This window comes from Mus caroli, chromosome 8, assembly GCF_900094665.2.
Source record: "Mus caroli chromosome 8, CAROLI_EIJ_v1.1, whole genome shotgun sequence".
NCBI lineage: Eukaryota > Metazoa > Chordata > Mammalia > Rodentia > Muridae > Mus > Mus caroli.
The window spans coordinates 73,747,014-73,774,552 of NC_034577.1; the positions used below are offsets into that span (position 1 = coordinate 73,747,014).

General features: G+C 39.8%; 1 protein-coding gene across 10 annotated transcripts in view; it reads right to left on the bottom strand.

Moving 5' to 3' along the window:
- Positions 1-1,664: 1,664 nt before the first annotated feature.
- Il15 (interleukin 15) overlaps positions 1,665-27,539 on the bottom strand; it is a 73,894-nt gene continuing 48,019 nt past the window's right edge. For 5 of the 10 annotated variants that reach the window (XM_029480480.1, XM_029480478.1, XM_029480482.1 and 2 more), the window contains 7 exons: positions 26,678-26,719; positions 15,543-15,641; positions 14,337-14,434; positions 13,213-13,297; positions 7,502-7,546; positions 4,458-4,595; positions 1,670-2,062 (listed from right to left, as the gene is read on the bottom strand). In XM_029480480.1, the coding sequence (XP_029336340.1) occupies positions 1,952-2,062; positions 4,458-4,595; positions 7,502-7,546; positions 13,213-13,297; positions 14,337-14,434; positions 15,543-15,554 (489 nt within the window). In that variant the 5' untranslated portion in view covers positions 15,555-15,641; positions 26,678-26,719 and the 3' untranslated portion in view covers positions 1,670-1,951. Of the gene's footprint in view, positions 2,063-4,457; positions 4,596-7,501; positions 7,547-13,212; positions 13,298-14,336; positions 14,435-15,542; positions 15,642-26,677; positions 26,720-27,539 lie in introns of all 10 variants that reach the window. The other 5 variants (XM_029480479.1, XM_021170486.2, XM_029480483.1 and 2 more) reach the window with 3 other exon arrangements.

The following is a 27,539-nucleotide window of genomic DNA, read 5'->3' on the forward strand; positions in this document are numbered from 1 at the left end:
TTGCTTGAAATAAGGAAAATGTAAGAATCTATCCATCAACGGCATGTTGGATTATCAATTTAATTTTTATTTGTGTAACCTTGTCCATTTGCCATTAGATATGATTTTGTGCTTATTTAATTATAGGAAATGCATGAGAAATATTTTCAAATTAGGGCAGTAAGTGAAATGTAAACACAGTATTCCCCAGGGAGATAGCCCTAGGCTGGCCAGTGGAAGGGTGTGGCCAATGGAATGGACTTTGAAATAGACATCAAGGTTTGACTTTAAGAGCAGGAAGATGAAGTTAAATTCAAATGGTGGTACATGCTCACTTTATCTCTTAAAAGTTGGTTGTATATGACCGCTTCATACACACATACTTTATATCAAGTTAAAGGATTTTAACAACTATAGTTTTCTAAAATCAGTTATGGTATGTGACATTTCAGAGGCAGTAACTCTGAGCACTGGAACATTCCAAATTTTAAACTCATCCTCTATTTGATTATACAATGTGAGTGGATTATTAGTCACTATCAAATAACATCAGTAATATGACTAGCATTTTGGTCTCCTTTTCCTCATATAAACAAACACTGGATGGGGGCCAACTTTTCTTTAACAATTAGACTGGAAATTTAAAATTTAAAATGGTACATTTTCCCCATGTCCCAGAAATGGGAATGCTAGAAAGCTTAGTAATTTTAGACAGGACAGTGAATGATATTAATAAGAATTATAAAAGCTTATTAATAATTATTTTAAGTTGCATTTCAGTGTTGAATTCATGTATGCATACATGTGTATGGAGTGCCCTGGTCTACCACTCTCCTCTACATCCTCTGAAGACAGTGTAACTCGTTAAATCTGTATCCAAGCCAGTGGCCAGTAAGCCACAATGATCCTTATGTTTCTCCACAAGTTGCAGTATAGACATAGCCATGGCCAGCTTTCCAAAGATGCTGGGGATGCAAATGTGGATCCCCATACTTGTGCAGGAAATATTCCCACCCCTGAGCCATTTTGCCATCACCTATGAACAACTGAATTTTTGTCAAACCAAATGGGGTCCAACAAATCAGGCCTTTAAAAAATTCAACAAGTGTGTATTGCATTAAAATTTGTGAGAATAAAATAAAAATGTTAAAGACTAATGTTAACAGCAGTTTTCTGTGTATTCTTGTACTTTCCTTGAAGGACTATCACCTTCAATCAAACAAAAACATGCCCTTTATTTGCTACAACATATGAATTAGGGAGTGGAAAGATGGTTTGGGTGAGAATGTGCTTGCCACACAAGCATGGTGGTTTGGATTCAGATCATCAGCACACATGTAAAATGCCAGGGATGTGGCAAGTGCCTATAATCACTTCTACAGAAATAGAAACAGAAGGATCCCTAGGGGTCACTGGCCAGTTAGTCCAACAAAATTAATGGGTTTCAGGTTAAAAAAATATATATACAGACTTAAAACTACCACCACCACCAACAACAACAACAACACTACCACTAAGAACAAACAAGGTAGGAAATAATGAGCAAGGCAGCCAAGATCAACCTCTTGCCTTGACACATTTGTGCATGCACTGCACCCCCTCCATCACACACACTAGCCAAGCATGTATACACACAGACATCACACACAGCCAAACACACATTAATAAAAAGGACAAAGTAAGAGTTAAATTTCAATTGATAAAATATCCATACAACTTTATTCCACATCTGTTATATTACAAATATGTACAAATGAAGCAATAAATTAAAAATAAGCAAGCAAAAATAAGTCCGAGACAAGCTCTTTTCCTCTCTTCATTTCCAAGATTTCATGTGATCCAAGTGGCTCATCATCTCCTTGTTAGGAAGCTTAGTTTGCCCAGCAGATTTCAAATGCATGGAGCTGTGCTGCCTCTGAGCAGCAGGCGGAGGTACCTTAATAACAGAAACACGGAAGAGGCTCGCGTGCAGTCAGGACGTGTTGATGAACATTTGGACAATGCGGATAAAGCTTTGCAAAAACTCTGTGAAGGTTTTCTCCTCCAGCTCCTCACATTCCTTGCAGCCAGATTCTGCTACATTCTGCCAAATAAGGAGGGAGAATTAGATCTGCAGACAGAACACACTTCTTTGTTGGAGGATATCGTACTACTTGCAACACATGGTGGGGTCTTCAGACATGAAAACATTGGCAAATGAAATCAAGTTTTGAAAAATAGTGAGAAGGAGTCAAGAGATTTATAGGGGTTGGGTGTTCCTACGTTGGATTAAAATCTTTGCAAATGTACAGGACATTCATGTTACATTATGTCCTTCCTGCTTCAAGCCCATCACTGTGTTGTTGCTGTTGTTGTTGTTGTTTTGGTTTTGATTATTTTTCCTTGTTGTGGTATTTCTTTTTCTTGTATCTCTCTCAAAGTTTGTACTTCATGAGCACTTGCCTTTCTGTCCTATACATATAGTGTGTGTGTATAGATGTGTATGTGTGTGTGCGATATATCACATATATAATAGTTAGATATGCATATATCACAGACTGTTGGCCTTTTTACACTACTGTTGCCTAACTACTATTCCTGGGAAGCCTACCCATCTATCTTTTGTTTCCCAGCAATAAACATAAGGCTTGGCACAGAGTAGCTAACTGAATATTATTGGTTGATCTGAACCACTTAGACAAATGCCATAAACATAGCTTTGGGGACAGCTAGAATACTGTAAGTGTAGCCACCATGAATAAACATTTTAGAGATCATCTGAACCACGGAGGCTGTGCCAGCAAAAATCAAAATTAGATTTCATGTTGATTAGGCACTTGGAATTCAGATTCCCCAATATGTATAAGGCACACAATGAATGCCAGACATTGCTGTAATGCTAATAGGATTCTCTAGTCGGTCCAGAAACAATTTGAGAGAGGAAAGCAAACATGCTTAGTGGCTCATCGCCACTGACATGTAAACTGAAATTCTACACAAGTCTCCTAACCATGCAATCCTGTTCATTCTTCCAGTATTTATTTATGCCAAACTGTCACTTTGGGGGCTCTGACATGCAGCCTAAAGCTCAGCATTAATACTGTGACAAGTTATCTGTTACCATTAATAGGTAATGATTCACTTGGTAAGAATCCCAAGTAATGGATACCTGTAAGAAGTTTATGTACTGGGAATTGTAATAACACAGTCAAAAGAACTCTAAAATGTATGTACTCTAATGCTGACTTTCTAATGGTGACAGATGATTTCAGCTACTGATTCTAGGGCATAATTATCAGTGTGGGGCATGTATAGAGGTGGGAAGAGTGAGCGAGGCTGTAGGGAAAGCGTGGCAAATATGAATAAGTGACATCACTGAGGATGTGACATCTGAGCAGACACTGAGGCAGCCCAGCATTTGGGAAGAGAAGCCAAGGCGTCTCAAGATCACTGTTCCTCCAGTTGTGTCTGCCTAAAGACGCTCCCGGGTGGCCCTGACATCCATTCCCTGACTTCTGTGTAACATACCACCTTATTGACTAACTGATCTTCACACATACACACACACACACACACACACACACACACACACACACACACACACGCACATTGCCTCCTTCCTCAGAACATGTGCTTCTTAAAGGGATATGTTGAAGTACATACTAAATGAAATAATTTTACTATGCCCCCTCTGATGATAATAATCCTTTGTTCGAACCTTGTTTTTCTCACTATGGTTGTCCCTCTCAGGCCACAATTCTTTGTACCTCAGGACATTTGTGTCACTTATCCTTTAGCCAACCACAGGAGTCACTAGTATTTGTTTCTTGTAACCCAATCCTGCTCATGTTGTCTGGGATGTTCTAAATAATACTTGAATCGTTAACACTTTTGATCATTCTAATTTTTCCATTACTTAAATGTTTAAAAGGTGAGAGGACAGAAGCTAGAGTAGAATCACAGCTCTAATGCCTTTGGCTGCACAAACTGGGGCATGTGGTTAGCGTTGTGCTTCCCATGTGCATCAACATTCAAACAAGAACAGAAATAGCCAGCCATGAAAAAAGGGAAGCGACCAGTCCCTGCGACTGATTTTGAGGATTTAGTACCTTATCAGTCTAAAGTATAAAGATCAATGTGCAGTGCTACTAAGACCTAACCCAATAAAGGTGAGCTACTGTTTCTGATGCTAAACACTTGATCACATTAATGTCTATCCACTGCACCCACTTGCCAATAAGACATTTTATTTTAAATCAATATGACTCTGACAGGGAGCACACTGGTTGGCATGATTTAGAAATGTCTGTTTACCAAGGAGATCAACATGTTTAGGATTCTGTGCATGCCAGCACTGGTACCTCTTTTGGACACCACTCCACTGGAATCAAATTTCCTTCTGTGCGCACCATAGGAGACTCTCCTTATACATACATGCCTTATATCAAGCAAGCCAAACCTAGTCAGGTGCAGCTCTCTCTGGCTGCCGAACTACTCACCTTGTTAGAAGACAGAGTGCTGTTTGCAAGGTAGAGCACGTTTCTTACTGTTTCATTAAGAGTCATGTTACTGTACTCGTGTAAAATAACCTGCAATTCCAGGAGAAAGCAGTTCATTGCAGTAACTTTGCAACTGGGCTAAAAAGAAAAGAGCCAGTTAAAAAAAATAAACAAAACACCTTTTCCCATTATTCATTTTCATATTGATAAGACTTTGATTGAAAAAAAAGCAGTCAACTCCATCTAGTTATTTTACAAAGAAACGTCATATCCACACGGCTTAGTTTTAATTGTCAACTTGACACAACTTAGAACATAGTCTTAATGGGGACCACTTCTCAGATAACCTGTAGGCATGTCTGTAGAAGCTTGTCTTAATTGTTAATTTATGGAGGAAGGGCCAAACTAGTGTGGTGGCACTATTCCCTAGGCAGAGGGTGCTGAACAGTCTAAGACAGAGGAGAGCCACCTGGGAGCAAGCAAGCAAACAAGCATTCTTGCAGTTACTGTGTCTCTGTTCTTCACTGTTAGCTGGATACTTTAAGTTCTAGTCCTGATTTCCCATAATTATGGCCTACAACTTGGAATTGTAAGCCAAATAAACACTTTCTTCCCTAAATCATTTTCTGACTGTGTGCCACTGGGGAGTTTTATTTACATAGGAAGTGCCTTTCTTTTTCCATTTGATTTTGAAATAAAAAACCAAAACCACTAACAGAGAAGGATAGTACAGAAGGAAACACAGCATAAAAGGCTACCTTCTCTCACTAAACACCCTCTTCCAACGGTTGAATGAGAAGCCTAGAAATGACAGAACATATGTAAAAAGTGGTTTAGGGTCATACTACATGTTCACCTCTTACAGAGTGGTAACTGTAAGTCACAGGGTCCCTACAGTTCCCAGCAGAAAGAATTCTAAGACATTTGAGAGAAAAACCCAAAGCAAAGGCAGTGCCCACTTATGCACTGGCCAAAAAGGGACTGTGAACAAGAAAATGTATTTCTTGTAAGAGTTACTTCACAAGACCCCCCCCCAAAAAAAAAAACCCTTAAGGAAACATTAAATGGAAAATTAGCTGTGCCTGAGCCTCAGTATTCACATCCACACTTCAATCAACGCTTTGCCTCACCTTTGAGTTGCAAGGCTATCTTCCTGCATGGGAAAACTTTCTAATTAGGAAAAAAAGCACAGAAAAACAAAAAATATGCTAAACTCAGATGAGGGATTATCTAGATCTCACACACTTGTTTGGTGGACATCTGCTTGTCTGAGTTTAAGGCTCCACCTTCTATGCAACAAACCATGAGCAGAGAGCACACACATTCCAGCTTGGAGAAGTTCCAGGTTCCAAATACAAAATACACAGTTCGGTTTTGGTTCTAGGTTCATTGCTTTTTCTGTCTCTGTGATAAAAATACTCTGGCAAAGAGTAACTTCAAGGGATCTGGGAACCAAGATGGCTCCCCCAGGTGCTCCGGCAAAGCCCCTTCATAGAATTGGGAACAAAACACCCATGGATGGAGTTACAGAGACAAAGTTTGGAGCTGAGACGAAAGGATGGACCATCTAGAGACTGCCATATCCGGGGATCCATCAGCCTCCAAATGCTGACACCATTGCATATTCCAGCAAGATTTTGCTGAAAGGACCCTGATATAGCTGTCTCATGTGAGGTTATGCTGGGGCCTAGCAAACACAGAAGNGGATNCTCACAGTCAGCTATTGGATGGATCACAGGGCTCCCAATGGAGGAGCTAGAGAAAGTACCCAAGGAGCTGAAGGGGTCTGCAACCCTATAGGTGGAACAACANTATGAACTAACCAGTACCCCCTGGAACTCATGTCTCTAGCTGCATATGTATCAGAAGATGGCCTAGTCGGTCATCAGTGGAAAGAGAGGCCCATTGGTCTTGCAAACTTTATATGCCTCAGTACAGGGAAACGCCAGGGCCAAGAAGTGGGAGTGGGTGAGTAGAGGAGTGGGGGGGGGGAGGGTATGGGGGACTTTTGGGATAGCATTGGAAATGTAAATGAAGAAAATACCTAATAAAAATAAATAAATTAAAAAAAGAGCAACTTCAAGGAGAAAGAAGGTCTGTCTGCTCACAATTCCAAGTCATAGTTCATCATCGAAGGGAAGTCAAGGCAACAGACCTTAAGGTAGCTAATCAGAAGCACAGTTGAGAGCAGAGAGAATGGGCACAGCTGTGCTCAGGCCTCCTCTCGCCCTCTCTACTCTTTAGTCCAGGGTTTACCCCATGAACTGATTGCAGCCCACATTCAGAATGGATCTTCTCACCAGGATTAAAGCATTCAGGAGACATGCCCCCCGGGGCAAACCTCACTGATGGTCTTTCTAGGTAACTTTACATTGTGGGAGGTTAACAATTATTTAAACTAACATTTTCCAAGCAATGGAATTGGAGATCTATTTCTTCATTTTAGCGATAGCCTTAGAGTAAAAGGAGAAATCAAGTGACCAAATGCCATCAGCAACATCAGTATACTGTAATGAGGCTACCTCATCCTTTAGAAATTCTAGTACATCATTTGGATTATTATTTTATCTCACATAGAGACTAGTGGAAAGATTTCTTACAAGTATAGAGATCCATGCAAAATACAAAGCAAGGATGCCTTTAAGCAAGTTTCAGTACATGTGTTGAGGATGTTCACACACTACAGCACTAAAGGAATGGGGGTACAGAAGACATTTAGATGGAATCATTTAGTCCCATTCTAGCATCTAATTCTACGATGATCTAACTGCATCACAGAAATATGTAACAGATTTTGTTTGACATTGATGAAAAGTTGGTTTTTTTATTCCACTGTGATTTGATACCATTATAATAGTAGCATTTATGTAGCATTTTTCCATGAGTCCCAAAAATTCCACACTCCTTCAGAAATATCATGGATCAAACACCAAGAGAACCCACCGTAAGTTAGATTTTAAAACTATAACTGTTTCAACAAAGTTATGGAAATACGGCTGATGAACTGGAAAAATAGCAATTTCGAAAAACCTAACTATACTCACATGAAAGTCACTGTCAGTGTATAAAGTGGTGTCGATATGAATAGACTGAAAAAGAGAAAAGGAGGGAGGTCATATGAAAAATCTAGGTATGATACTAGCAACTTGCTGTAAACAATAAATTTTGTCCCTTAACTTAAACGTGAATTTTGCAATCATTTTAAGCTCCTGCAATTATAAGAGAACATATTGAGAGACTGCCTGACCCTCCTCTGCATTTCCCTGCAGGGACTTGCTTCGCCACAACACAATTCCCAAGCAGGGAAATTCATATTGATGTAACATTTCTCTCTTCCCCAGATTTACCAGTTTTCATCCCCCTGTAAAATCCTAGACCTTTAACATTTCAAGAATGTGAGAGAAATGGAGTTATATAGAATGCAACCTTTTAAGATTAGCTTTTTAAAAAATAACATTTTGAGTAGTTCTGTTATAGGGGAAAGACAGCAGAAGGGCTGAGGTTTCTTCACCCCTTGATCTGACTCCAGTTCCCTTCATGGTTAATATGCCTCACACACCATATGCGACTGTTATAGCCAGTGTGTGGACACCCCTACATAGCTACAGTGTGTGTGTTTAATGCCCTGAAAGTCTTGGTTCCAGGATAGAAATGGTGAGCCACTGGAGGGCAACAGTCACTGGGATTGGACTTTGAAGGACACTGTAGGACTTTTACCTCTTCATTTTTTCTTCAGTTTTTCTTTCTAGAAAATATGTGAGCAGTTTGCTTTTCCATTAGAAGATGGCAGTCCCACCAGAGACCCAAAATCAATAGTTTAGTATATAATATAATAATTATATAATATATATTCTATGTTTTTTAAATATCTATATCTATATCTATATCTATATCTATATCTATAATCTATCTATATCTATCTATCTATCTATCTATCTATATATCTATATATGCATATATATATACAATGGCAGGTACCTAGCAATCTAATGGCACACATTGCAGTGGAACTGTGTTAAAGAACACCATACTCTCCCTACTCACCCCTCCTTTTTCCATCTGTCTTTTTTTCTGTAATTTTATCATCTCTGCCCAACATGAAACATGTTTAGAGTGGGTTCTTTCACTGTATGGCAGGCTTTTGGGGTGTCTGTTTCCTTTCATGCCTTAGCCACATATATCTCTTGATCTACTGGATGGGTACACCAAAAGGAATAGCTTGGCAAATAAAAGTGGTGAGAGTTTTGTTTTACTCCCAGAGGAAAACTGTCTTTCCCTCACTGGCAAAAGTTTAAGTATTCTAGTAATATTTTATATTAAGTTGAAGAAGTTGTCCTTTGTTTCTATTCTGCTGAGAAATTTTATCTTGAAGCAGCTCTACAGCAGTTTGCTGAAGCTGCTATAACAATTTTATATATGCTGGATAGCGTAAGTAAGGACATGTACTTTTCTAGAATTCTGAATACAATCAGTCTCAGAGGGAGATGTTAGGAGTGGTCTCCCAAGACTTCTCACTTTGCCTTATCAATTCCTATCCTCTCCTCTCTCTGTCTCCTCAGGGTATCTTCCTCCTGTGGATACCCTTCTTGGAGCATGGTTTCCTGCCCTTCTAAGGAAACTGGACATATTAGATTAGAATCATCCTAATGGCCCTGTTTTCACTTAAATTTCTCTTTAAAGATCCTCTGTCAAAAGACAGTCACACAATGGGGTATGGACAGTCATTAAAAAAGGAAAATCCATCCTGTATAAGAGGTACTAAATTTATCATGCCTTTTCTAAATCAATTGATATGATTTTCCTTTTTGGCCCCTGATATGTCAGCCTGAGTTGACTGATAGTTCTTGAAATAATCAAAAGATTTGCATACCTAGAATAAATTCTAAATTCTATACAGTGATGTTATAGGATTCCTTTCATAATACACCGGTAGATCTGATAGGTTGATATTGTACTGAGGAATTTTATACCAAGTACATGAGAGTTGCTTATATTTGGCTTCATTTTTTTTAAATGTATCTTTATCAAGTTTTCACATCAAGGTAAGATTAGTCTCCTAAACTGAATTAGAGGGACTTGCTTCTTCCTGTGTGTGTGTGTGTGGGGGGGTAACTATATACATCATGATCAATGCTTGAAATAGGTTTCAGGATGCTGGAGCAAGGCTAGCTGCTCCCAAGTGTTCTTCTAGGAGGCTCTCCATGGTGACCTGAACAGTGTCAGGAGTTATAGGAGCGCTTGAACCACCACTTTCATCATTGCTATGTTTTGGGGAGTGCATGGTCTTTGAAGAATGTTCCCATTTCCTGTAAATCATTGGTACAGTTATAAGACACTGAGGGAAACAGTGACAAATGTTATCCCCACAGATCCTGTGCCAATTGCCACCAATTCCATCCATGGTGCCTGGTACCATCTTTCTTATTGTTAGATGTTTACAAATCTTATTGATTTTTTATTAGTACCTTTATGTTTCATTAATTTGTCCCCTGACTTCCTGATTTCAGTTTCATTAATGCCTGCTCCCAGATCTATTTTTTCCTTCCTTCTACGCATATTGAATTCATTTTGTGATTCTTCTAATTTGGTGAGACAGAACTTCAGGTGCTGGCTTGATGCTTAGTGCTTTTCCTCTTTTCTAACTCACACACTGCATTTTTAAGTTTCCTCATCGTTACCAGTTCACATTGTAACAGACAGGATTTCATTTTATTCATGGCTGTGAGGTTGTTTGCATATCTTTGGGAATTAGTCTTTGACCCATGTGTTACTTAGAAATATGTTGTTTAATTTGCAAATTTGGGGGACTTTCCTTCTGTATCTTTTTATCTCCAGATTGATTCCATTGTGTTCTAAACATACTTTCTGCACAATCAAAGTTCTGGTGAGTTCAATGCCCCATTACTATATGGCTCAGGAGATATTTAGTCTTGGTGACTGTTTTATATGAATTTTTAAAAGTTTGTTTTGATGCCGTTGGGTGGAATGCTTCATGCATAAAGTCAAATCCCATTAATTGTCTTTGTCATGGTTCCTATGTTTTTGGAATATTGTTACTTAATAGTTGATCTAGTTATTGGGCAGGAGATGCTGAAATCCACAACTGTAATCATAAATTTGTCTGTTTCTCCTTTGAGCTGTTAAATTTTTGTGTCATGAATTTTGAGATTCTGTTGCTTGGTGCATATATATTAAAAATCAATGTTTCTTCTTCATGAATTTTCTTTTGTCATTAATGTTGCTCTTGGCATTTGCAGCTCCATTTTCCATCATGTTGGCTTATCTAATACTAATATAAGACTAATCCTGCTTTTGATTGTGACTTTACTCTTCTTGGTACGATTAATGATTTTTCCCTGTGCCTGGATATGATGGCTATTATGCTAGGAGACTCTTGTCCTACTTAAGTATTCTATTTTAATATGCAGCCAATCACCTATTGAGATGTTTTGTGCTCAGCCTGACTTACTGTTGTGTGCTGTGATTCTAATGGCAGCTTAGCTTTCAGAACCTCTTCGAACCTTCCACTGTAATTCTCAATCACTGCAGTAAAAGTTGCTTCTTCAGACCAGGTTATGTGATTCATGGGGACAAAATATATCTTTCAGGGTTGTCATTTAGGATGAGATTCCTAATCTTTCTTGATTAGATTGAGCCAAACCTGCTACTAGGCCGCCTAGCAACTCTAGGCAGGAGAAGATGATCTACAATTCCCAGAAAAAATACCTCATTCTAGGGCTAACACCACATTGGGTCCCCTTCCTGTAACCCATTTTCCAGATAAATAAGTTTCTGATTTGTGAGTTGGAAATTGAATTTAATTTTTAATTCCTTTAGTAGTTCTTTGACATTTTTGTACACCAGTTTTGATATTTACTCTCCTTCCAACTCCTTCCATGACCATATCCCGTCCCTACCCACCAAACTTTGTGCCCTCTTTGTTTCTTCTTTCTTAATTAAGTATGATCTGTACTGACCATATACTCTTATTAGATGTGTGGCCATCCACGGTTGCTAGGTAACCTAACCAGGGACAACACACTTAAAGAAAACTTACTTCCCTTCTCTCAGCAACTACTAATTGCCAGTACTTCTTCAGTTGGGAGTGAATTTTATGTTATTTTCCACATTTCATGTTAGGATTTTATTTGACTTGAGATTGTGTGGGTCTGGGGTGTACTGACAAATGTGTATGTGTTCACATGTGCAGCTACCCTGCTGTGTTGATCAAACACTTTCCTTGGAGTCATCTACTACCCTGGGCTCTAACAAGTTTTCCAATACCTCCCATACACAGATAGCCTAGTCTTGGGAAGAGGGTATGTGATACAGAAGTCCCATTTAGGGATGAGCACTCTGCAGGCTCATATCCTCTGCACCTTGACTGGTGCATGAGCATCTAGAGCAAAAAGAAGCTTCTGTGATGAGTTTTGGAAAATGCACTAATCTACAGGTCTAATGATGCCATCAGGAGTCACTTTTATGCTATGCATTGAGCGAAGAAATGATAATAGGTTCTACACTAGAGTCCAGGATCTGTCTACACATAGTTCTTAGCTCTGATAAAGGTGTAAATCTTAACAGTAAATAGAATTTAAAAACAATGTCTTAGAAGGCTTTGCAATGTTCATATATTTCTTCACAAATATTATTATTTCAAATGGTATTTCATAGAAATTTGTAGAAAAACATAAGACATGCATACTTCATAGCCATTACAAGTTTTCTTTCGGCAAAAACAATGATATCAATGACCTAACCTAGGACTTGGCTCTATGTGCCATAATACCAACCTACCATGTGGGATGGAGCTAGTGGCAGGGTTCTTGTGGACAACTAGCCATTTTTAAGTTGGATTGGAGAACTGCTCAATACTACTACTACTACTACTACTACTACTAATAATAATAATAATAATAAAATTATTCCTGGTACTATATCCCTGAGCAAAACCCCATGGCTGGGCGGCCATACGCCCTAGGCCATATGCCACTGATATTTTCTCAATGGTTTTGCTGTCAAATTATCTTCTCAGTATTTATGGTTGTGTTGGTAGACTTGGTATCCATCACCCTTGGTCAGAGGCATTTCTTTTTCCCCCCAGTAGTAAGCAATCAGTGCTGGGGTATAATTGGTCAAAGTGCTATGAAGAAGAGACTAAATAAGACATTTTTATGAACCCCACTCCTAATCCTGCCAAGACTCTGGGGATACTGATGAAAATGATGCAGAAAAAAAGTTAAAAACCAGAGGGTGGGAGGAAGTACAATGGAATACTGTCCTCTGGATCCGATGTGGCTGTCACATGCATGAGCTCACAATACTCTGTTATCTGCACAGATCTTGTCTGCCAAAATGACAGCTTAAAAGGGAATGTGGTCTCTTGGCCCTGCCCCCCTTAACAACCTGTTGGCATGTGATAGCTACTGAGAGAAAATGTATTATTCCCTTTTGTTGGTGTCCCACTCTTATTTTTCTGTTTCAGTGGATGGCAATATGGCTGTGTAGATACTGGTAACATTAATTGGACTTAATGGGTTATCAAAAAAGCAAGAAACAAAAGATGCGAAGTTGGGGCAGACACAGTGGCAAAATAGAAGAGAAGTCTTAAAAGGAGTAAAATGGGAAGTAGATACAATCATATTTTACTATATATATATATATATATATGAAATTTTTGAGAATAAAAGTTATAATACAACAATATATATATCAAATATTAAAGCAAAATGAAAAAAGAAAAATGTGTACTCACTTGAATAAGGCTTTCAATTTTCTCCAGGTCATATCTTACATCTATCCAGTTGGCCTCTGTTTTAGGGAGACCTACACTGACACAGCTGTAAGAAGACACAAAACCAAGCTCTTTGGAGGAGGGTGCCATTGTCTGACTGAGTAGATAAGCAACAGAACAATCAAGATCAATTATCTTCTCACTAGGAAAATGTCTTATTCTGTCTCTGTGCATCTGACAGCCTGGTGGGTGAATGGAAATACCAAAAATACAGTACAGTTTTGATAGTCTAAGCTAATTTGAGGAAGTCTGTCCAACTTATAAGTAACCACAGATGTCAGGAGCCATAATGGGACAAGCTAATAATTAGCAGGTGATCGTCCTGAGATGGTCTGCTTCAGATTATTACATAATCTGTTTATCACAATGATATTGAGATAGCACCTGATCTGTGCCATGGCTTAATGAATGTTTCCGAAGTGATTATTAGTTGTGTGGAAGCACAGGCTCCATGACACTTTTACGGCTAGACAGGCTCCATGAGACTTTTAGGGCTAGTAAGTGTAAAATTTTGAACACTTAACGCTTTCTCTGAACAACTGTGAGAGTGAACGTCCCTTTTTCATGATGCCCACGGGAATCTGATGCTAGGATGATTTCATAGTCACTGGAGATTTCGCTAAATACAATATGGGTGATTACAAGTTTATTCACTTTGGTTAAAACTCACATTTAATATCCCGAATAAAAGACACATTGATCACGTGACTGTGGAGTGATTCTTAAAGCCCCAGGAAAAACAGTTATTCTAAAAAAGATCAGGAACAAACCATGTCAGCCAATGACAATCTGTCTAATGAGGACAACTTACATACATGATATCAGTATATGGAATAGTTCTAGCAAAAACTCAACTGCTTTAGGGGATAGAATACTCATATGGAATACTGCCAAGGTGCCGAAATCCTCAGTTAAGGATTCGCAAGTCCCCCAAGCAGCTCCACAGTCACCTGATATCCTACGCTGAAGAGTGAAGACCTATATACAAGGAAACTGAACATAATACAGTTTCAACATCAAGATACTCAGGGACAAATGACCGTGGCCACTAACATGATAATAGCTATGACCAAAGATGAAATTACCCCAAAATGAAGACATGAATGCCAGCCTCAGTTAAAAAGTGACTGTTTAGAAGGAAACACAAGTAGCACGAGATGGATGTATTCCTCATATATGGTTTCTGGAAAACATAAATGTAGACAAAATGGTAAAACATCTCTAGTTAAAAACATGGAAGACTGAATTTTATTGTATTTTAGGTCCAAAATTGTAAAGGTGTCATTTCACAATCAATACTCTTTATGGAAACAGTGAAATTTCAGTGGATCTTCTGTTTTGTTTTATTCTAATATCCAGCCGTCCGTATGCACAATATCTCCAGTAGCCATTTCTCCAATTGAAGGTCAATGATAAACTTACATTCTTAATGACTGACATGTATAGTCTTGGGACTACTGAGCTTTTTACTACTGAGCTACTGTCATTATCCTCTTCCTCTTGCCCTTCTCTCTTTATTAATAGACTACACATTATATACAGCATAGGTTAGTCATGTAACAATAGCAAGCATACTAGTTTTACATTCATTTCATACAAGTATATGAAATTAAAATACATATTATCACACGGAGAAAAACTGGATAAAATTTAAACCAATAAAGGTATTTGGGCCAGGGCTAGGATTGACGTCAAGGAATTCTGTAAGCTCAGGACTACCCTGGTGAGTTCCAGACCACCCAATGCTACATAGTTATGACATCCTGTCTTAAAAAGAAGTATGTCCTTTTCCATCCTAACAGCTCCTACATGAAAACTTAATTTGGTTATTTAGGACCTTATTTGTCTGAGATAGACACAGTTTTAATTCTCTGACCTGACTTGTCAGTGCTGTCAGAGTTTTTATAGCTACAGAGAGCAGTGTCAGTCAACACCTCAAACACCAGGAGTCTGTACTCTGTGTAGACTCGGCTGAAAAGATGCCTAACACCAGACCTTGCCCTCAGAGACACAATGTACGAAGTGAATAGACATTTAGAGAACAAAAGAGACTGAGTGAAGTGTAATGACACATTAACAATGGCACAAAGAATACAGGTATACTGTTAGTCTTGTTTTCCAAAGCCCATGTTACTTATTTTTAAAATCAAGATGAACCTTGGAGAAACAGATATCTGTCACAGCCAGAGATGTTTAGAGAATAATCTTGCGACTTATTATAAAATAGAACTGAGATTAAGGTGACTTTATAAGAAAAACCATATGCTATTTTTGTCTGCTTTTTCCCTTACCAAAATTTTCATTACTTAATGCCCAGGTAACTGCTTCAATGTTGAAGATGAGCTGGCTATGGCAATGGGCTTCCAGCTGCCATCCATCCAGAACTCCTCCTGCAACAGAACCAGGATGAAGGATGATTATCAAAACACAAGTGAGTAAGCCACAAGCAGATAGAGAAACGCCTGGTGCTTATGCATCATCTGCTTTCCATAGGGTCGGCTATATGTTCCTTAACACACGCATCAGATTTAGCCCTCCTGAGAGCATCATTTGGAAAATCTGATCTGGCGTCACAGAAATCCCATGACTGCCTGGACTAAAACCAAGTTTGTCTGAATAAAAGAAATAAGTCATTATTTCACACAGTGTCCCAGATCTGACAGGTTTCAGGGCCATCTCAATTTGAATAAGAGCAATCAAATACAAAGATTCACATAACCACCAACTGATAGTCGGATTTACAACAACAGCCACATCTACAGGTTTCACATAGATGTCTTAGGTATGTTCTTTAAAATAAATTTTAATGAGAACACCATTTGTGAATTTTCTATATAACAAAATTATATTTTTTTCTAAACCAAAACAGGGGAACATGTGAAGTTTAAACACTCCCATCAAACTCCACTTCATTAAAATATTCAGGCTCAAAATACCTCAAATATGGATAGTCGTGCTGTCAAAAATGTTACACACTAGTAGACCTTACCAATGAAAATATCAAAGTCTGTTGCTTCACTGATATAATTTATCACAATCAATTATCTCAATATTTTACACATTTCAGATGCTTCCTAATATTAAAATATTTGCTATAAATTATGTGCAATGTATTACTCTTATTTTTTTTAACATTTACTATGTGTGTGTCTGTGTGTACGTGTGTGTGTGTGTGTGTGTGTGTGTGTGTGTGTGTGTCTGTGTGTGTGTGTGTCTGTAAGTGTATGCTCATGCACATGCCATGGTACATGTGTGGAAGTCAAAGAACAAATTGTGAGAGTTGCTGCTCTCCTTCCACCACTTGGGGATCTAGGATCAAACTTAGGCCATGAAACTGGGCAGCAAGGACTGTTACCTACTGAGTCATCTTGCTATCTTGTTTACACTCTCCAGTGTATATTACATCATTCTTAGGAGAAAATAAACCTAACATTTAGCAGGGTATAAAACAGGATACTAGACTGTGTGGCTAGTACAATGCTTTCATGAAGTCCTCACCCCACGTTCCCTGTGGCACTGGCATTAGACTGCCCCCTCCAGCACTGGTTCATTTAGTAAACAGAAAGGCTGGTTTACACCTAGGGCTGACTTTTGCCCCTAAAGCCTAAGCCCCCCTGAGCCCACAATGGAAAGTAAACGCAGCAAAGACTTGAGAGTCAGCCAGGGTTTCCCACTCAGCCACCATGACCCTTGTGAGGTCTGTTCTTAACTGCCTTGCTTTCATTTCAGGAAAGTTTGGTTAACTTCTCCTCAGGACAACGTGTGTTCTTTGTCTGGAAAAGTGTTCTGACTGTAGTCTTTTTGCCCAGGACCCTGGCTTTCCAGTTCACTGGTAACAAGAGCCTATTATGTTATCTCTGTGTTATGTCTCTGTATGCTCCAGGCATGGCAACCCACAAGTGACAGATTACCTGGAAAAGGCGGAGAAATGGATTAAAATCTGCGTATGACAAGTGAGCACAGACCAGACAGGAGCAGGGAGCTGGGAAGTATTAAGGCAGTGGAATGTGAAGCATGCGCTATTCGTTCCCTACATCGCAGGTCTTTATGGCAAAGTGTTATTTTCACCCTACCTTGAGATATGGGCAGATGTTAGCCATGAGTGAGGACTGAAATAGTGTGGAGTTGGAGGGAAAGCACCTGAGCAAGACTATGTCCACCCGAGCGGTTCATTTATGGCAGAAAAGTAGGAGATAACAGTTATCACTACTGTACAAATTAAAGTAATTTTCTACCAAGGGCCAGGTAATAAGTAGCTCATACTTGGAAAGTCTTATGGTTTTCTTGTAATTACATCAATGTCCACGATAGCTTGAAAGTGGCTGCAGATGATGAATGGGGTTGGCTGCATCTCAGTTCGGCTTTGTCATCAAAATAGGTGGCTGGTGCCTCCTACTTACCAACTGAGAAAACAGATCTTCTGACAAACAAGTATTTGCTTTGCTGATGACATCTGGCTTCTACGCATCCTTTACTCCAGCTTCATTTAAACTTTAGCTGTCTTGTACCTCATAGTGGCAGTTTTTCAGTCACTGGCAGTCTTCCAGCTGCCCTTGGAAGGCGTTAGTGGAACTCTACAGGAATCTCATCCAGTTCCCATCAGAACGAGCTTTTATGAGAATGCCGACCCACATTACTCTCTCACCATGTGCTCTCTCCTTCTTGTGTGTACCTTCACCATGGGGAAGCCACATACACCCCAATGGCACTGCGACCAAGTGACACATTAATGAGGTCACTTGGTGTTGTCCAACACAGTGCATTAAATATGTCTCTTTCCTTTAGAGGTGTCCAGCTTCAGGGATGTTAAATCTTATAGTTTTTCACAAGATAACAACAAATGATCAGTTAAGATGTTTAATGTTTTTTTTTTATATGTCATCTCTAGAAAGATATGCAGGCCTACACACATAATTTCAATCTTAACTTGGGATCCTCTTTCTTAGAGATCTGTGCAGTTCACTCTTGGTTATCAACTTGATTAACCTGCAATCAGTTAAGAAAAATGCCTATGGAAGGATCTGGGTGGTTGTTTCCTTTAAGGAGAAGTGGGGAAGGTAGACCAGCATACATACCTGGGGTGGCCTGAGGGAAAGCTGCTTTTTGCCTGCTTCCCTTCTCCCCCTGCTGGTGAACACATCTACTCTACTGTTGCCATTGCTGCTGTCATCCTTCAATGACATTGGATGCAGCTTCTTCAGTTTTCCAACATGGACTCATAAGGAACACTCCAGGCCTTCATTATTAGATCAGCACTTCAGAGGCATGTCAGTCTGGGCAGTTACCTGTGTATTACCTGGGCAGTTACCAGTTAATTGTGTAAGCCAAGCTGGTAACTCTCCTTTGTAATAGTGAGCCATTCCATCAGTTCTGTTCTGTACAGAAATCAGATGATGCTAGATCCCAAACACTGCAGAAATTTAGGCCCATGGACCGTATTCCCCGAGTGCTACTGCCTAGGCATGTTCCCAAGCACCTCAGAGCAAAGACCTGTATCCCAGCCCTCAGCCTCATCTGGTCTTCCACCATTTTCCTCCCTCTCCTCAGGTATAATCACTATCACAGTGGATTAAATTTGTTATGAAGAAAACAATAAACTGCATACAATATACAAATTACGTCTGAATAAGCATGCAATAAAATTTCATAGGCAGAGGGAGAAGCAACTAGAATAATAAGTGATATCAAATACATGTTTCCAAAAGAGAGGATGCTTTGGAGTCAAGTGGCCATACGAGAGAATAAACTTTGCATAGAAGCAAAGAGGTTATTGCACGAAACCACTGCACCATGAGACTCCTTGAATGATGCCACTCTCTGAAGGGGCACTGGTGGAAGTCAAGAGATACAGTTGTAGAAGCGTGGTGCCAGGTTGCCTGTGACCTTCACAAACAACCTGCAGACTCTGACTGAGTATAGTAGACAGGAAAAACCACTGGATCCTTAAACAGTGATGCTGAGCAACAGTTGCATGTGATAGGAATTCAATGCGGTATTTTAACAGTTCAACTATAAACACAGACCAGAAGTTTACTTCTCAGACAAACTGTGGCTCTAAAGCCATGAACAGCCCTTGTACTTGAATGAATTGTTTTACAACTCCTGGCTATCCACGCTCACTCTCCAGGGAAGGAGAACCTGTCAGTTCTGAAAACGAGTTTAGCTGAATGCATGTGGAGGTTACAAAGTTAATGATTAACTAGTGGCGTGCAGGGCTGTTCTCTAACAATTAAGACCCTTACATGCCCTCTCTCCATTTCTCCAACACACAGACTCCACAGAACCTCTACTGGGGTGGCTTTTGATTGTTGCCTTCTTGTCTGAATTTCCAAACATCCCCTGTATCCCATTTTCCTGCACTTTAACCTCCACGTGGAAGCTAAACATTAATCTCTCCACAAACCTATTTTCGGTAATTTAGAAATCTCAGCACAGATTGAAATAGAAAAGATTTGTCTGAAAATTTCTTATAAGCCCTCTCCTCCTAAAGATCTCTTTTGTGTCTCCACCATTACCTTCGCATTTTTATAAAACTGTTACTGTAAGAACCAAACAAGGAAAACCTGGATTGGGTTCCTACATGTTTCTGTTCCTGCAGACTGATAGCAAATTCTTGATACCAAGCCCTACTGATAGTGATACTCGAGTTTCTTGTATATCATGGGAGAGTACTTGCTCATATTTTAAAACATCTTTAAATTACCCATAGTACCAAATTCAGTATAAATGCTATAGAAATGAATACACTAATGGTCAAGAAATAATGACAAAGAAAAAAAAAATCTGTGCATGGCCAGTGTGCTGGTTTGAGTATGCTTGGCCCAGGGAGTGGCACTATTAGGGGCTGTGGCCTTGTTGGAAGAAGTGTGTCACTGTGGGCATGGGCTTTAAGATCTTCATCCTAGATGCCTGGAAGTTAGTCTTCTCCTGTTTGCCTTCAGATGAAGATGTAGAACTCTCAGCTCCTGCTGCACCATGCCTGCCTGGATGCTGCCATGCTCCCACCTTGATGATACTGGTCTGAACCTCTGAACCTGTGAGCCAGGCCCAGCTAAATGTTGTCCTTAGAAGGGTTGCCTTGGTTATCATGTCTTTTACAGCAGTAAGACCCTAACTAAGACAGTCAGATTTTTCTGCCAAATCTATTTGATCTATGATTATTGAACCATGGTGTTGAAAGGGCCAACATCCCATAGCAGGCGGGAAGTGAGCCAGAAGTTCTTCAAGTACTTGAGTAACTCTTTCCAGCTTCCTACAGGGATAAACAACCAAGAACAGAGAGAATCTGTACTCCACACCAACAACAGTAATTACACCACATTGTCCACACCCCTAACTTCTCAGAACTTCCCAGTATTGACTTTGCACTCTGAATGGACCACTGTGCAGAAGAGAGGAGTCAGACCCAGAACCTTATAGAGCCTCTCTATGAAGCTGCACAACGTGTCAATGAGTCCTGATTCCAAAAAAGATACTTCTGAGAAATATATTCTAGCTAGAAATATGTGATTAAATGGCTTTGATCAAATGTTTGATGGGGAAAAGATAATTCTTGATAAAAAGAAATTATGTGGAGAACTCAATTACCAATATTTTCCACAGTTATACTTTCTAACAAGGCTGGAGAGACGGCTCAGCAGTTAAGAGCACTGGTTGTTCTTCTAGGGGTCCTGAGTTCAATTTCCAGCAACCACATGGTGACTCACAACCATCTGTAATGGAATCTGATTCCCTCTTTTGGCACACAGGTGTACATGTAGATAGAGCACTCATATGCATTAAAACAAACAAACAAACAAACAAACAAATAAATAAATCCTGGGGCTTAGATTGTGTAATGAGAAAACTGACTCTAAATTGTTCTCTGGCCCACAGTGACACACTTCTTCCAACAAGGCCATACCTACTCCACAGCTCCATAAGCTCCATAAGCTCCTGGGATACATATCCCATGGGCACACAAATAAATAAATATTGTCTAACAAAACTAGAAAAATTACCCTTGTTAAATATTTCCCAGATTTTACATTTTCTTTTAAAAATCATAGTATAATTGAAAAATTTTACTTTAAATTATGTACAAGCATACATGAATGCAGTACCTGAAGAGACCAGAAGATGGCCTCAGATCCCGCAAAATTTAAGTTAAGGATGGTTATGAGTCACTGACCTGGGTGTAGGGAACCCAATGTGGGTACTCTGCAAGAGCAGCAAGCACTCATAGCTTCTGAGCCATCTCTCCAGCTTCCTCACCCCCCAAGACACATACCAGAATATTAGAAGTACATAAGCAAACAGCAAGTCTGAGTATTGGTTTATTAGTAACTTATATGTGGTGGTAATAAATAATCAGTTTTACTTTTGTTGGCATCTGAACAAATATTCAGACAACTACAGATTAGCAAAGTGTTTTTGAAAGGGAGAGTACAACCAAGAGCAAAGTCCCACATTAATAACCTCTTCCATACAGAAGAGCAGTTTTATTGTTCCAATGCTGACTGTTTAGAATTAGGAAACAAAAAATGTCTGCAAGACTCATATCTCATTTGATTTTAGTTCAATAAATTTCTATATTAAATTGAAGTTTGTGGACAGTACACTGCCAGCAGACATCAATGACACTTGCCCTCGGCAGCCACACAACCGATCGATGTTGGAGAAGGGTTCTCTGCCTATAGAGAAATCTCCTTCCACTAAGAGCCCTCAGCCAAGCTCCAAATGACTTGGCTGGAGCGTGCATGGAAACACTGCACACATGAACAGCAAAGGGTCTTCTGGAACAGTTATGAACCACTCAAGTGCTTGTCTTGTCTTGGGAGAAGTGATTTCGTAGCTTCCATTAGAGAGAGACAACATAAAACTTATAAAGGGGTGAAAGACGTGGTACGAATCTGGTTGCCTCAGCTTAGCCCTTCAGTCACTCAGGACTGTGCCCGACTGAAATCTTATCAAGCAAATGACAAGAGGAGAAATGAAAATGTGTTTCCTGGCCATAGATAGCGTTTGAGCGTCAGCACTGCTCGTGGCATGGATATACAAGGAAATAGCTTCTTGGGGTCACTAATTACTCTTGACTTATTTTCTTATTTTTAAAGAGAAATGCCTCTGTTGTTAGGTTTCCTTTTGAACATCCAAGTGTCTTGGATGGTTTTATGTCACCTTGACATAAGCTAGGATTATCCGAGAGGAGGGAACCTCAGCTAAGCAAATACCTCCATAAGATCAGAATGTAAGCAAACCTGTGGAGTATTTTCTTAATTTGTGATTGATGGAGGAGGCCCCAGCCCAGTGTGAGTGGTGCCACCCATAGACTGGTGAACCTGTGTTCAATGAGAACACAGGATGAGCAAGCCATTAGCAGACCTCTTCCATGGCCTCTATATCAGTTCCCACCTTCAGGTTCCTGCCTGGCTTTGAGCTCCTGCCTTGGTTTCCCTCTGTGGACTGTGATTCGGGATATGTGAACCAAAGAAACCCTTTCATCTAAGAGTTTCTTTTGTTCATGATGTTACATCCCAGAAATAAAAACCATAACTAAGACACCAAGCAATCTGTTCCCAGACCAAATGCAAGATTACTAAGACTTATGCTATCCTTTAAAAACGTTTCTGAGCCGGGCATGGTGGCACACGCCTTTAATCCCAGCACTCGGGAGGCAGAGGCAGGCGGATTTCTGAGTTCGAGGCCAGCCTGGTCTACAAAGTGAGCTCCAGGACAGCCAGAGCTATAAAGAGAAACCCTGTCTCGAAAAACCAAAAAAAAAAAAAAAAGTTTCTGCTCCTTTTTGTAGAAGTTAATCAAACAGGCCAACTGCCAAGAAAATCTGAAAGGAATAAAATGTTTCATGACTCATTTTATAGAAGAATTTAAAGCATCAATACAAAACTGTTTGAGGGAAGAAAAGTAAGGAGGGAGGGAGTAGGAGAGAGTAAGAAAGGAAGGTAAGAAGAGAGAAGGGGAAGGAAGGAAGAAGGAAGGGAAGGAGGGAGAGCAGAGAGTAAGAGAGGAAGGAAGGTAGGAAAGGAGGGAAGGAGAAAAGAAGGGAAGGAAGGTAAAAGAAGGGAAGGAGGTAGGGAGGGAAGGAAGAAGTGAGGGAAAGAGGAAGGGAGAGGGAGAGGAAGGAAGAAAAAAGGAGAGAGGAAGAAAGGATGGAAGGTAAGAAGAGAGGGAAGGAAGGTAAAAGAAAGGGAAGGAGGGAGGTGGGGAGGAAGGAAGGGAACTATGTTGTAAGGGATATAGACACTTGGTCATACATCATTCAATTAGTATATAACATAACCACTATGCTGCTGAACTGTAGGACATCAGATGTGCAGTGGCTTGTCCAGATATCACCAGTACCAGCATGTAAGAGAGCAAAGCTGTGGCCATGCGAGGTCAAGAGAGGGTCTGTGAGATGGATCTGGGAGTGAGGGTGGAGCATGCCTTTGTGTGTGAGAGACAGGAAGTGACAGTGCAAGCAAGCCTGGGTCCGAGCATCTGGACCCACGTGCTTAACGGAATGGTTGTGGATTTTTTTTTAAAGAAAGAAAATATTGGAACAAGAATTTGTAACATGGCAGAATTGAAATGAAAATATATTTGCCATAGTGAAATAATCCCCAAACCACCTGATAGATATTGGGGACTGTCTCATAGGAAGCACATCTCAGCAGCTAGGTCTGGAGTCCAAGGGGACCTGTTAAATGATACGTGGCTGTTGTCATTTCAAATGTCCAAGTAAGACACCCAAAAAGGCTTGGTTGGTTTCCACGTACAGGGAGAAGAGATACATAGACTGTGTTGTTCTTTCCTACAAGAGGCTGGTGGGGGAACAATTCAGAGAGAGAACAGTGGGTGCTAAGATGAAGGCTATGTCCAAATACCCAAGTCAAACACACCCTCAGTAAAAATAGCATGGGGAGCTTTCCGACCAAATCTTATGAAAGCTTACTTTATAGCCAAGGCATAAAGCCATCTCCAGGAGGCAGCTTTACAAGAGTGCTTTCCAACAAGTGTCTGACAAAAGCAGCCATCTTACAAGTCTCAGATAGTTTGAACAAAAGAAATGAAAGCGGTGACATAATATTTACCCCATAAAAGCAAGCTCAGAGACAGGGAGGGCACACTTCTGGGCATGGGACTGGTGGCCTGTCACTCCCTGTCTCTCACACACAGAGTCATGCTCCTCTCTCCAGCTACAATAAGGAACTGCTATCAAGCTGGAAAACCAACACATCAGCTTCCAAAGCACATGGCCTCCATGGTCCCCCCTAACAGAACCCTACAGCTTTATGAAGCCACACACTGACAGAACAGCAATGGAAACAGAAAATAAAATCAAAATGAAAACATAAACAGCTGTTTCCCTTGCACCGTGGCAACACTGCAAATATATAGCAGTATACGTGCCTGCCTGGTGGAGGCTTCTTTTGAATTTTTTTGGAACGCCAAATGGCAACGCAAATAGATTCACTCTCTGTTGGTTGTTATTGTCCTAATTTTATTGCCAGGAAAAAAAAATCTTTCCCTACGTGCATGTTATTCTTAATATCCTCTCTTCCGGGGAGAGAAGTTATAGCTTAGGCCCAATTTATAATTTTACTGTTCATTTAATTTCCTTTAACGCTTTAAAATGTTATGTGAAGGCTCTGACTTGTCAAAACTGAGCCATCCATTTCAGGCATAACCCATCAAAATGACAACACGAACGGTTCTCATAATCTACAACAGAGGAAAAGGCAAACCCAATGTTTTAAAAGAGAGTGTTTGTCCACGCCAACCAACTACTCTGCATTATCATGTTTCACATCCATGTGTTGCTTTAATAATCTGTGCCTCATTTAAAATGCTACCAAGTATAAAGTTTTTTTGTTTTTGTTTTTTTTTTTAATAGCATTTGAGATAAATATATTTCTGACCCAAAGAATAAAGAAAGATGTCTTTGAGAATACAAAAGCCTTTTTATTTCCAAAGGAAAAAAAATATCCCTAAAGCTTCCCCACAGCCGGTCCTCCAGACTTTCCACCAGGCTTTGCTTGAACATGGACGAAAGTACACACCCCTGGAATTACTATTTCCTCTTTTTACAAGATGCAGGAAGTGAATTCTTATTAGTCAAACCCAACTCAAACACATCATAAATGATACTTGTATCATAGATGGAATTTGGGAACAATGTATATTTATAAGCATGAATGCTGCAGCCCAGTGATGTCTATTGGCTTGCCCCTAGTGAGTTATCAAGTAATCGAGCTTTAAAGCTGTTTAGCCCATAATCCACATCATTCAAAACACACAGAAAGTGATTACAGTCTGTCAATGGACTCTCTGGCCTGGTGAATGCCAGGAGAAAAGGTGACTCCCTGGGTATTCAGCATAGAGACAAAAAAGCTGTCAGCTAAGAAGGCAATGGTTCTATCAAATGGTTCTATCTATTCTACTGCCCAAGAGATGCACATCATTTATCCTATTTAAAATCAGTGGAACAAGGCTTGTATCAGGCTTCTCCTTTGTGGGACATTAAATCTGTTCATGTAAATGTTTGTGATCTCTAATTATCTGTGGGTATTTTATTATCCTGGGTATAATTTCCCTTTTTTCTTCTATACCTTTGTTTTCTCTTGTGTGTGTGTGTATGTGTGTGTGTGTGTGTGTGTGTGTGTGTGTGTGTTTTAAGACAGGGTCTCATTCTGTAGCCACGCTAGCCTGTAACTCACTAAGAAGCTTAAACTAAGGGCAACCCTCCTGACTCAGGTGCCCAAGTCCTTGGATTACAAGCATGAGCCATGATGGCATCTTGGCTTTTTCTCAGTTGATTTTGCATCTTTTGCAGTTCCCCTGGAGACTCAAAGACATTTAACACAATTAACTGGGAAAAAGGCAAGTAAGTAGAAAAACTGTAATTTCCATGGGTATTTGGACATGATGCTAGTTAACCAAATTTCTTCAGTGGGTTTATGAGACAGAGGGGAGAAGGCAGCATCAAGGCAGGTGATAAAATAGGGCAGATTACTCTAACAAACACAAGCACAAATCAAAAATTATGTAGAGCATAACGAAGCATCATTTATGCACTGCTTGACCATCTGGACCTGCTGTTTTATGGGACGAGGGGGTGAGAACTTGTGTTTGAGCCCTCTGAGGTGGTACTTTTTATAGCAGTATTTGAGACCCACACAGACTGGCTGTACAACGATATGGCTGCTTTCCATAAGGCCCTTCCATAGAAATCAAGCCCTGCAATGAATGCGGTGTAAGGACAAAGCCCCGGAGTTCAGTCAGCTGCAGGCTTGCTGACATTAATTCTGCCAATTCCTTGTGATTCATAGATTTATGCTTCTCCCTTCAAGTGGGAGTATGACAGGAGGAGGACGCGTGTTGAGATATCGTCTCTGTGCTGTGGTGGGTCACTTATGACTATGTTGTATCATACTGAATGGCTTACCAGAGATGTTGCTGAGCACAAACATCAAATATGACATTAGTCCTAAAGAAGAGCAAAAGAGGGGGAGGGGAGGGGAGGGGAGGGAGGGAGAGAGAGAGAGAGAGAGAGAGAGAGAGAGTCAAAAAGGGGGAACAACAGACAGAAATTATGAGGAAAATTAGACTTAAAATTACATATACTATATAAATCACCAACAGTTTGAGAAGGATGAGAGCTATGAAACACAGCATCCATATTTCCAGCATGATAAGCAGCTTTTGCTGATAGCCAGTGAAGAAATATCAGCCTCATTCCTAACCTACAAAGACTGAATTCTGACAACAAACTGTAATGAGCCAGGCAATGGATTCCTTCCAGCATCTCCAGATAAGAGCTTCCCCGGTAAATGCCTTGCTTTCTACCTAATGAGACTCTGGAAAAAATATCCAATTGAACTTGACACCCATGTAAACTGTGACTCTATTGAAGATGTTGTTTTAAGCCTCTTTGTTCATGATTTCTTACACAGCAATAGAAAGGTAATTTATAGAGCAATGTGTTTCACCGCAGGCATTGTGGAAAATAGATATAAACTAAATATTATGTTTATATATTTTATACATAAATATGTATAATATATATTATATTATATAGTTGCCTTAAATGATTTTAATAGGAAGTAATGAGACTACATATGCAATCAATCTAGAGCAGGTCTTTGGGTAATAGTTATTTTTAACGTGTTTTTCTTTCATTTTTGAAGTTATGTCATTTATCCTTTCCCATCCTCCCTCAGCCCTTCTATACACTCCTCCTGCTCTCTCTCAAAGTCATGACCTTTTTTCATTATATGTCATTGCAGGATTACAGAGAGAGAGAGAGA